This window comes from Amia ocellicauda, chromosome 15 (assembly GCF_036373705.1).
Source record: "Amia ocellicauda isolate fAmiCal2 chromosome 15, fAmiCal2.hap1, whole genome shotgun sequence".
Taxonomy (NCBI): domain Eukaryota; kingdom Metazoa; phylum Chordata; class Actinopteri; order Amiiformes; family Amiidae; genus Amia; species Amia ocellicauda.
Window position 1 is genome coordinate 24,123,232 of NC_089864.1, and position 12,786 is coordinate 24,136,017.

The 12,786-nt window shown below is 38.9% G+C and overlaps 1 protein-coding gene across 1 annotated transcript in view; it reads left to right on the forward strand.

Moving 5' to 3' along the window:
* Positions 1-933: 933 nt before the first annotated feature.
* atxn10 (ataxin 10) overlaps positions 934-12,786 on the forward strand; it is a 73,154-nt gene continuing 61,301 nt past the window's right edge. The window contains exons 1-3 of the mRNA XM_066724328.1: positions 934-1,081; positions 2,000-2,191; positions 12,043-12,128. Coding sequence (XP_066580425.1) covers positions 951-1,081; positions 2,000-2,191; positions 12,043-12,128 — 409 coding nt within the window. The 5' untranslated portion in view covers positions 934-950. The remainder of the gene's footprint in view (positions 1,082-1,999; positions 2,192-12,042; positions 12,129-12,786) is intronic.

The window sequence follows — 12,786 nt, forward strand, 5'->3', positions numbered from 1 at the left end:
ATTCCAGCCTTGTGTAGGTCTACAATCTTGTCCCTGATATCCTTGGACAGCTCTTTGGTCTTGGCCATGGTGGAGAGTTTGGAATCTGATTGATTGATTGCTTCTGTGGACAGGTGTCTTTTATACAGGTAACGAGCTGAGATTAGGAGCACTCCCTTTAAGAGAGTGCTCCTAATCTCAGCTTGTTACCTGTATAAAAGACACCTGGGAGCCAGAGATCTTGCTGATTGATAGGGGATCAAATACTTATTTCCCTCATTAACATGCAAATCAATTTATAACTTTTTTGAAATGCGTTTTTTTCTGGATTTATTTGTTGTTATTCTGTCTCTCCCTTTTTCCACATTGTGGGGTTTCAGCCAGGCAAAAACAAAACAACTAAATAAAAGAGTAAACCACTGCTCAAGCGTTATGTTGTACATCTCTCAAATCTGTTTTCACGTATTTAAATGTTTAATACTTTAAGAGATATAATCAAACTGCAAATCAGTTAACTATCACATCTCAGTCAAAGTTCTTGAAATCTTTTCCCTCCTCAGAAACTTAACTCACAGGCATGTGGAGAACAGACACATGTTTTATAGTATATGAGTATGAATGCTTTTCACTATTAGTATTTATTTAAAGTAAAATAATAATAATGATCACTTTTGACTAAAACTATGCAGTTACATTTTGTGGTTGCTCAAAAGCAGAATGGATCACCACTCTAATGAATTTGTTTCAAGCTAAACATGTAAACAAACAAGCAGACAACAAATAAATATAAAAACGTTTAGGTTCATGAGCATTTCTGTATTGCCGCTGCAGCAAATAATGAAGCACCGGTGATTAAAACAACACGCCTGCGTCATCAGGGTGCTGTACCCGCCTTCTCCGGATTCAGCCAATGGGAGACCAGGAACAGAGCGGAAGTTACTGGTATAAACACACAAAAAAATAGAGAAAATATGGCGGCGCCCTGTGCAATCATGTTGGACGTCGATGATAAAATGAATAAAGTAATTGCTGAAGGTTTTAGTCAAGACCATGTCGAAATATTGCAATGTCTAACGAAGTCGTTTCGGGAGCAGGATTTCAGGTGCGAAAAGTTTCACTCTAAAAACAGGAAAAACAACGCCTGGGAAAAGTGAAATGTTTATATACAGCTGTACCTTTCGCCAGGTTGAATTAATGGAGCTGTGTGCTCATGAAAATAGCCTCGCTTGTGGATTATATTTCTGCGGGCTGGTGCTGATTTTCTGTTGTATGAGAAAAATAAAATGCAAACTGTGGATTTAGAGGGCTGTCAGTTTCTAATAGCGTTGCAGCGGGTTTATTGAATGCAACACAACTCTTTGTTTTAACTTAAGCTGCTCAGTGCCTTCAGCCACAGCAGTGTTTTATATAAAGGCGTTATATTGCTGGTAAATTACGGTGTTGTAATCATACCTTAATTTGCTTTGATTGAGCCATGCGTATAAACCCAGTGTGATAATCAAACCAATGCTTATGCAGTAGCCTATATTGTGTGCATCACTGTAGCAATTGAGCAGGTTGTACGGTCTTTCTTTGGGGGGTTGGGGTGGGTCAATATATCACTCAGTGTATTGGTATATGAAGCTACATTTTGATTGTGGTCAAGTAAAGGATATATGAATATGATATTATCAGTCATCTAAGCCACCATCATATTATGATTATTTAAGTAAGATGATTGGCATATTTAGTCCCACTGCCACTAAAAAACAAGAAAATAGGCTGACATGCAGTGGAGGTTAGGATATAGTGGAGCTACAGCAGTAAATCTCATTGTAACTGTAGACAAATCCATGAAAACGATTAAATGAAACCATAACTGGTGTAACAGGTCATCGGAAGTTGATGTTATGAAAATATCAGTAAATGAATTCTAAAAAATGACCTCCACCAGGGAATAAAAATGAGCTTATTGCTATTGCACTAAAGTGAAAATCCTGTCCTGCAGATGAAAAAAATCAATTTTGAATTTCTTTCCCAGAACTGGTGTCGAGAAAGGTGTGTTCCAGAACCTGTGGCAGATCTTGTCAAAGTTGTCTGTTGAGATCCGGGATTTCGACAGTAAGAAGGAAGGGGCCGAGTCTCTCATCCTGCGCTTGCAACTGATTGCAGAGTGTTTTAGGAGTTTGAGGAATGCCTGCGTTCAGTGTGCCAGGAACCAATCTCTTCTGAGGTATGCTATAAGACCTGTAAAATGTTTTTTTTTTTTTTTTTTACAATTGTGTGTAGTGGCAAAAGGGAATTAATTGAACATCTGTAAAGCAGCGAGTTTGGTTTTCAACAATCAGTGAAAGATGAACAGTTTGGAAGGTATAAAGCCCTCATTATGACTGGTATAGGAACCTAATATTATAATATCATCCCAATATTTAGATTGTTTCCAATATCTTGAGCAAATTATAGACTTACACATCTTTATTTGGTATAAAAGTGCTGCATGACAAATACCACATACATACCCACAAATAGGAACCATTTTGAACTGTCTAGTTATCATTTGAGAAAAAAATGACAAAGCACCAACAGGACTGATACAATGAATTTGTTCAGATGTTTTTCACAAGTATAGGAATGGCACTTGTTTTTACGGCTCTGAATTTGAGGCAATATGCTTATCTTGAATTGTCAACAGACTTTTGAACTTCTAGAGATAAAGCTTAGAAAATGGGTGTTCTGCTTGTCTCCTTATTCCAGTACATTTTAAATGTATTTTACATTTTCTGAGTGTCACAGAATCCAGCTCAAGGATTTTGGTTGTTTTTACAATGGACAAACCTTCTATTTGATTCTGTAATTTAAATATATTAATTATATCATTGCTGTGTTACAGAGCTGCTCATTATACATTTTCATATTTTATATGTATTTTTGAAATTAGGAAAGAATACATAATAATGAGAGTTCACAAAGTCAAGCTGTTATTGATAATAGGCCCAAAAATAGTTAAGCAAAAATATGATTATAATGTTTATGGTGAAATATATTCATCATGGATCTATTTATTTTGCTTCTGCTTTGTAAGAAATTGTCCTAAAATATAAAATATATTGTTGAAATTAGTTGATATAGCTTTATTTGGAACATTGGCTAGTTGAAGTCTAATAGTCTGATTTTATGTGATGATATAATATAGTTTACAATGAGGACGTAATTTCTGCTTTAGGATATTTTACTTCCATTGACCTTCTTGTTGAACAACCCCCAGATAGAGCTTCCGCAGCATGACTTAGTAGTTGTATTTTCAATCACTGTCCATTTCCATCCTTTTCGTAGTCTCTTCTCGGATACTTGAGACCTGCTTCCAGACTTTGCTAGTCTAAATTTCATACACTTAAATCGGAAGCCTAGTTATTCAGTAATTAATAACTGTGCATGTTTGGATATTCTTATGAAAAAGTACAGTAGGCACACTGTAGGTATACTCTATATTATATCTCAATTATATAGTATGCTTAACTGTACTTTTTTCATAAGGGTACCTTTCAGTTCTTGGCTTATTCGTAAAAGCTCTTCTATAGACACTGTCCAGGAAACCAGAATATTGTCTGAAGTGTGATCAAAACACAGTTCAAAATATGGTCACTTGGGGGCATTATACTATTTAACCATTACTTCCAATGGTTTTGAACTAAAAAGATTAAACTAAGATCCAGTAATTGTTTTGCTTTTTTATCACCTCAAAAACATCTAACTCTTAATGTAACCGTATAACGCGGTACTCTGACGTCATTAAAAAGGCGTTGTATGTTGGTTATATTCTTGTTGTCCCAAGCTGGGCCAGAAATACAACAAACCACGTCAGTCTAAGGCCTTGTGCCCGCTGGGTATTATCAGCCTTTTATAGTTAAAACCCACCAATTTAATATTTAATATACAGCATAATGATCTGCCTTTAATCATTAACATTAATATACGTTGCATGTAATTACTTTGTGTTTTAGTTTATGTTGATTTTTGATGCACCCTATTATAAATATTTTGAATAATTAAAAAAAAAAAAAAATCACTTGTTCACTTCTGTTATAATGTATATGCCTCTTGGTGTGGAATAAAGTTTTATTTTGTTGACTCTGAACAAATGCTATTTCACTTAGACATCAAATTAGTTTGAGATTCGGAACAAAATCCCTCCACAGATACACCGATGAGCCATAACATTATGACCACTGACAGGTGAAGTGAATAACACTGATAATCTCGTTATCATGGCACCTGTCAGTGGGTGGGATATATTAGGCAGCAAGTGAACATTTTGTCCTCAAAGTTGATGCGTTAGAAGCAGGAAAAATTGGCAAGCGTAAGGATCTGAGTGACTTTGACAAGGGCCAAATTGTGATGGCTAGACAACTGGGTCAGAGCATCTCCAAAACTGCAGCTCTTGTGGGGTGTTCCCGGTCTGCAGTGGTCAGTACCTATCAAAAGTGGTCCAAGGAAGGAAAAGCGGTGAACCGGCGACAGGGTCATGGGCGGCCAAGGCTCATTGATGCACGAGGGGAGTGAAGGCTGGCCCGTGTGGTCCGATCCAACAGACGAGCTACTGTAGCTCAAATTGCTGAAAAAGTGAATGCTGGTTCTGATAGAAAGGTGTCAGAACACACAGTGCATCGCAGTTTGTTCGTATGGGGCTGCGTAGCCTCAGACCAGTCAGGGTGCCCATGCTGACCCCTTTCCACTGCCGAAAGCGCCTACAATGGGCACGTGAGCATCAGAACTGGACCATGGAGCAATGGAAGAAGGTGGCTTGGTCTGATGAATCACGAGTTCAAGGTGTTGACTTGTCCTCCAAATTCCCCAGATCTCAATCCAATCGAGGATCTGTGGGATGTGCTGGACAAACAAGTCCGATCCATGGAGGCCCCACCTCGCAACTTTCAGGACTTAAAGGATCTGCTGCTAACGTCTTGGTGCCAGATACCACAGCACACCTTCAGAGGTCTAGTGGAGTCCATGCCTCGACGGGTCAGGGCTGTTTTGGCGGCAAAAGGGGGACCTACAGAATATTAGGCAGGTGGTCATAATGTTATGGCTGATCGATATATTTCTCATTGTGTACATTGTAAATTACTGTTTATGCTTAACAACACAGTTACATAATTCTCCCACTCCCAGAATCACCTCTTTGTTGGCAGCCATTTAATCATCATTTTCATTCTATATTGACTTTTCATTTAGAGTTCCTTAAGAACTGTTGCATTCCGGCATTCTTCTCCCAACAAAGGAACAAAGCTTTGCACAGTCAACTTATCAAACAGTTGCCACATTATCAGTGAAGAGTAATATAGCCTATGATTTCAGAATGTTTATTCTTTACTGTGAAAAAAGGAGCATTTTTCTTTTTTCCCCTCTGTTCTCACTTATAAGTGAAAAGGGCCAAATGAGTGATTCTAATTCTGTTCATAGTGTACAACATTCAAATTGCAGCTGTGCTATTCCTCCCTGGGTGTTGTCATTTTTGTCTTTTTGGTGTATTGTTTTATAAGCCTACACACAATTATCCTCATAAGTTGCAATGCATCTGACAAATTGTGACCCAGAGATACTGGCACTCCCCAAAATACACCAGCAGCATTGGACATAAAAGCAGCTGTAATTCGTACACCTAGAGGAATATGGTACGGCAGAGAGATTATGATTTTGGAACATGGGCATTTCTTGCACTGCTACAAGATAATTTGCTTTAATCTCGGTTGACACAAGAAATCATCGGGTGAATTCCCACTCCTAAATCTGGACACCAGATGATGTGTGAACATACACACTCTCACTATTTTACACCCCATCAAAGCGTGATGTGTGTGCATTATTGGTTTGGTGCATTGCTGAAGATCTTGGTTTCCAAAACCCTTTGACACTGTAATTGCAACCTGTTGATTTTGAATTTAAAAAGCCTCTACAGTGTTTTCTCATGTCAGCATACCTACCAGTTCAGATATTTTTAATTGGTCCCAGAAAGCAGAGATATAGCCCAAAACATAGTAAATCCCTTTACTTTGTACCATTTATCCCACAAGGCTCACTTCTATGACCTCTCATCTACCTCTTACATTTCAGCTTGCAGCTCTCTGCCTGCCCATTTTAATATGACAGCCCGGTTATTTACACATTAAATGCATCAGTTAATCATATAAAGTAGTATCCTTGAAGACATGGAGTGCATTATGAAATAGCTGCCTGGTAACCACCTCTCCCTCAACATTTTATATGGCTTTCCACACAGATGTATTTTGTTTACCCTTACAAATATGCCACAAATACTTACCAAGTCATATAAATAAGAACATTCTTTTCAGTCTGGCTGGCCATTAAACATTAATAAACAATATGTCTAAAGAAAATAGCTGACAAATCAGTTACAATAAAGTTCTAAAGCCTGCGGTTGACTCATTCAAAGGAAATGTCTTTTCATTCTGCTTCTTCGAAAGGGAAGTTTTCTTTTTGCACAATAGAAATGCGGGAAACAGTCAGGTTTTTGGGGTCAGACAGAAAGCAGATTTCCTTCTTATGCTTGTTATTAAAATTGTGTGCCATCTGTTTCTCCGATCATAATTTATAACCTTAAAGTAAATGTTATAAGTATCTGTATGCTACGACTACCAATAGTAATAATGATAATAAGAATAGTAATAGTTAAGTAATTACCATCATATATAGGCTAATAGTTCTCAACATGAAGAATAAATGTCATCCATATGCTGTAAATCTATATGCATACAAATAATCTTATTCTTACAATGTAGGAAGAGATGAATAATTAGTAATACTAGGTCACAATAGATCCTTAGTTTTATTCTCTCAGATGGCTCTATTAAGTATGATTGTGCACGGTCGAAAATAATGGAATTTCCATCGGATGGTCTGTAATGATTGATGTGCCCCCCAGCAGCTTTACCCAATGGGTCTTTCCTTCTGTGTTTAAGCTCTCTGATAAGCAGCAGACCATCAGTGATTGTACATTGCACTCTGCTGTGGTGAACGGGTTCTGTTTTCCTCGGCTCCTCTGCTTTGTGGTGACAGGGACTTACATTTACCAGCAATGCAGCAAAATCAAAAACGGTTGTTAGATTTCTTAGTCATATTAAATGGAAGATCTTATTACCTAGCCTGGCTTGGGGATATAGATCTTCTTGGAAACCATAGATTATTTCACAATCCTGTACAGTTGCCAGCAAGTCTATCCTTGTTAGCCTAAAAAAAGCCTGTCTCTGCCCCCCCCCCCCACCTCTATGTGCTTGAAGATCACTAGATATGAAGTGAAATAAGAAATTGTAAGGTCATGTGCAGGTGACTCAATCAGCAAGGAATCTGCTCAAATGTCAATCCCACTACTACACCATAGGGGTAACTGTGTGTGTCTGCTGCATGAACCATGGGTCCATATGGGTTCATGGGACGTGTGCCAGTGTTTCCACAAACATCATCTGATGCACATGGGTGATGCATTGCTACTGTTAAAAGTTGTCTATCACTCCAGGCAGTGACATATGTAACAAATGGAACAGTTTTGGATTGTATTGTAGCCTTTAAACCTGAGAGAGGTTACTCTGTGGATTATCTTGTGACATTTAATGTATGTTCGGGTAACATGGCTTGGTATTTTTATTCAATTGGGTTTACTGTTAATAGTGCTGGGGAGCAACAGATGCAGCCTAATTACTTTAATAACTGCTTTGGATACATACAGTTAAGATCCTTTTATACATTTGTTTTAATTAAGTTTTTATTTGTATTTACTTGATCATTTCAGATGATATGACAATACCATATGTTTATAAACCTTTGAGGAAAGTGTGATAAGACTGTGCCATCTCAATTGAAACTGTTTTTAGAAATGCATGTGTTAGTTGTAACTAAATGTGTTCCAGTGTTCTGCACTTGAGAGAATACAGATACTGTACAGAGTTGCAGTGGAACACAGTCCTGAGCTTTACAAACAAAACTCTTTAATTATTTCAGGCCGGTTGGAAACAACAACCGAAAAAATAAAAAGAAACACACAGAAACACAACAAAACCTAGACTATATGTTCCTGTAAACTATGCAGTCTGGCCCATTAAAACTAGCATTGTGATTTTTGTTTTAGTTTCGTGGGTTCTTCCACCAAGCCTAGTCTGTGTCCGGGCTGCACTGTGAGAGGGTCGTGGTCTTTTCAGTTGTTTTGTTTCCAGTACTTGTGTGACAGAACCATGGTCATAGAAAACATGGGTGTGCTGGAAACATCTGCCTCCTCAATTAAAGCACGTTTGTTTTATGCATTTGTTTGTTCGCACGGTTGATTTTTAATAAAACTCAGACTTTTTGGTATTTCTCAAATTCCAGAAATATGACTTGATGCATAGGTTTTTTTTGTTTTGTGGCTGTTTCCCATGGAAAATGAAGGCTACACAAACTACTGTACTTCATTTGTCTTTGAAACAAAATTAAAAATAAAATGATTCTCTGCGCTGATGTTCTCCCCACCACAATTAAGTGCAGACTGTCGACGTCTCGACTGCACCAGCTGAAGCAGCTTTAAACATTTTTGTGAAATCTTCCCAGGACTTTTAAAAACTTTTAAAGTAATAGGAATTCTTCCAGTGTTGCCCTACTTTAATCACAATGTAAATTGAAAAATCCATGTTTTTGTGATTTTAATTCACTATTTTATTGCTGAGACAAATTTATTCTAAATCAAATGTTGTAACTTTTTCTCCCCCTGTCAGTTCTATCCTTCTGGCAATTTATGTAAGAAAAGATGAAAGCAGGAGGCTCAAATTCAGTGTTTATCCTCTCAGGACAATATTTGTGCTCCCACGATGCAGTGGTGTCTGCATTGAGGCATGCTTCTGCTACTACACCCAAATTCAAGTGTAAAAACATAAGGCTCATATATCAAACATTTATTGTAGTGATCTGACCTGTGGAGTATTTCATTCAGTTTCCTTTTGCGTCAGTACAACATATATTAACATCAAATTGACTGATAGGCCTGTATAGTGAGACACCGTCACCCGGTACGGGCAAAGTTTGTCAGTAGAATTGAATTCTGAAAAATTATGTTTGATTTCAATATTTGGGAACTAAAAGGACATACTAATAAAGGTCTTTACTGAACTTTGAATGCAGTAGTGGTATTCATCCGAGACCCAACTAAAGTGTTAATAGGTTTTGGGGCTTGGTCTTCTGGAAAGTAGCATATATCAGTTGCTGGTGGAAAAGGAGGTCAAAGCCACTCCATTTATCCTAATTGTATTTCCCAAAAGTGTTAGGTTGTCTAAGTAAACATATTGGCGTAATTCATTATGCCCATGTTACATCAAAACTTTTATTTACCTACCAGCTACAAATGACAAACGTGGTGGTAACTGTTGTCCCCCCCTCTCTCTCTAGAGGTTTCTTGTACTTCCTAATGGCAACTTGCCATCAAGTGCTTAGTTTGTGATGGTGGTTTCCATTTATTGGGGACCAAAGGCAGTCCAAACATTTTTGCATCAGGCAGGGGGTGGTCAAAGATTTGATTTTTAGTTTTCAGGTTTCAGTTTAGGTGAAAGTGTTGTGCTTTAGTAGAGGTAGACTGCAGTGTATAGCAATTTAAGAACATTGCTCTTATTTATGTTTAAATGTAAACTGTAATTCAGCTTCATTTATATTTCATTTATATTTGCTGATGTAATAGTCAACTCTGTGTGTAAGTCTTTGTGCTAGAGCACAGGCATTTGTCATCTGTGATGTACTGGGAGTCTGGTTGCTGGAACACAAACAACTAAACACTGCAATATCACCTGGAGCTCGACCTGTGTTGATTTTGCCAGGGTGAGACTGCTATCTATATATTAACAACCTGATTTCTGATAGGTGACATTATTTGCTGATATGACAAATGTTTTGCACACACATAGCTTTTTCAACAAATTTAGAACATCAGAATATAGGCTAAACACAACACTAATACGCTTTCTTAAAATTAACCTATATAGCAATGTATTTTTCTGTATGATTTTATATATTTTTTGATCTGTGAATAACTTTTCCCTAAGCAGTCATTTAATAAATAAATAATCTATACACTGCTCAAAAAAATGAAGGGAACACGTAATCATCACAGTATAACACCAAGTCAATAAAACTTCAGGGATATCAATCTGTCCAGAAGCGATTGTGAATCAGTGTCACCTGTTTTTTTGCAAATGAAAGTGACAACAGGTGCACTGTAGAGGCAACAGCAAGACAATCCCCAAAAAGGTAATGGTTTTGCAGGTGGAGGCTAGAGACAATTGCTCTCCTTATCCTTCCTGACTGATTCTTCTCTAGTTTTGCGTTTTGCTAGTGTCCTTGTCACTACTGGTAGCATGAGGTGCTACCTGGAGCCCATTCAGGTTGCACAGGTAGTCCAGCTCCTCCAGGATGGCACATCCATACATGCCGTCGCAAGAAGGTTTGCTGTGTCTCCCAGTACAGTCTCAAGAGCATGGAGGAGATACCAAGAGACGGGCCATTACACGAGGAGAGCTGGACAGGGCCATAGAAGGGCATCAACCCAGCAGCAGGACCGGTATCTGCTCCTTTGTGCGAGGAGTAACAGGAGGAGTACTGCCAGAGCCCTACAAAATGACCTCCAGCGGTCTACTGGTGTACATGTTTCTGACCAAACTGTTGAAACAGTGGGCCCGACGTCCTCTAGCGGGACCTGTGCTCACAGCCCAGCACCGTGCAGCTCGATTGGCATTCGCAATTGACAGGTCCGCCATTGGTGCCCCGTTCTCTTCACAGATGACAGCAGGTTCACACTGAGTACATGTGACAGACATGAAAGAGTCTGGAGACACCGTGGTGAACGTTATGCTGCCTGCAACATCATCCAGCATGACCGGTTTGGCAGTGGGTCAGTGATGGTCTGGGGAGGCATATCCTTGGAAGGTCACACAGACCTCCACGTGCTAGCCAACGGTACCCTGACTGCTGTTAGGTATCAGGATGAAATCCTCAGACCCATCGTCAGACCTTATGCTGGTGCAGTGGGCCCTGCGTTCCTCCTGGTGCAGGACAATGCCCGGCCTCATGTGGCCAGAGTGTAGGCATTTCCTGGATGACAAAGGCATTGATGCCATTGACTGGCCCTCACATTCCCCAGACCTGAATCCAATTTGGGACGTTATGTATCGGTGCATCCAACACCGCCAAATAGCGCCACAGGCTGTCCTGGAGCTCACTGATGCCCTGATCCAGGTCTGGGAGGAGATCCCCCAGGACATCATCCGCCATCTCATCAGGAGCATGCCCAGACATTGTCGGGAGTGCATACAGGCACGTGGGGGCCATACACACTACTGAGTCACATTATGAGTTGGCGTGAAGAAATTCACGCAAGTTGGAACAGCCTGTGATTTTAATTGTTTACTTTGATTTTCGGTGTGAGTTTGAATCCAGCCCTCAATTGGTAGGTGATTTTGGTTTCCATTGACCGTTGTTACGTCATTTTGTTTTCAATGAATTACACACTGTACAGTAAAGATTTTGATCTTTAATATATTTCGTTCATCGAGATCCGATGTGTGATTTAAGTGTTCCCTTAATTTTTTTGAGCAGTGTAGATATAGGCAAGCAGATGTCAAATGCTTGGTATACAAAACACATCATCTCATGTTAATACTATGAGATAAAATAAAAAGATCTTTAAAGCTGAGAAAACTGTCTGCAAATTCTTAATGTACCATAGAGTTCTATTTGGAGAACACAAGGTAGGCTAGCCATTTTTTGTTTAACGCAATACAATACACTGTTATGGTTAATAGTGTCTTTAAGACCCATTTGCATTCATTGAGATGATATATTTATAAATTAAACTAATAACTTGGCAGTTCCAGGCCTTTCAGAGTCTGATCCCTTATAGTCCACTGTCTATCCCTTTTGGGTTTAACACAAACACATAAAAAGCATTCAGGGAATGGCAAAATCAGGTTAAAATGGCGGGTGAAACCCCCAGATCAGAAGCTGTATTAATAAGGTGAGTTAACATATAATTGCATCTCCTTTCTTTTCTTTGAACAGGGATATGGGATTCATTGAAGTATCTGCAGAAATGCTCGAGTTTCTCTCTGAACTGGAGCTGGAGAACACTGACTGTGTATTAGAGGGTGAGTTCATTAATTTAATGGAAGTTTCTTTTTTGAAAGGAGCTTGATTGCCAAGGAGGTGGTCTCAGTCGTCAAGGATAATGGAGCAGGAGCTGTGTTTAAACAGTCGTGTGTGGCACTGTAATTTTAGAAAAGTTTCAGAATGTACAAATTGTGGATTTTAAAATATGGTGCTTTTTTCGTTGGCAATGTATGAGATGGCTGTGGTTGTGTTGAAAACGGCTTTATTTGAAGGATGTACCCTTCCCCAGGCAAGATGAAAATATCTGAACAGTCCAGCTGATGCCAGAGCCAGGTTCAGGAATGAAGAGCAACAATACAATATCATCTTATTAAATCCAGATATGAAGTGTTCTCATGTAATAAAGTTCTAACATGTGACACCAGACATGTGGGTTTTCATTATAGTAATCCGCAATCCAGATGTGAACATTGGGATCTTTGATGTGCCATCTCATTCCCCCAGACCATGTTTGAGCCAAGTAATGTAACCAGCTAAAGAATGTGGAGCAATCTGAGAAGGGAGAAGCGTGACAGAAACACACAAATGTCTTTTACATTGTCCTTTTTTCTCTTCACTGAACAGTGCTCTAGATAACTTTTTTCTCTCTCAGGAGTAATCACGCTCGCAAAATCAGTCGGCAGGAGTCATTTTAAA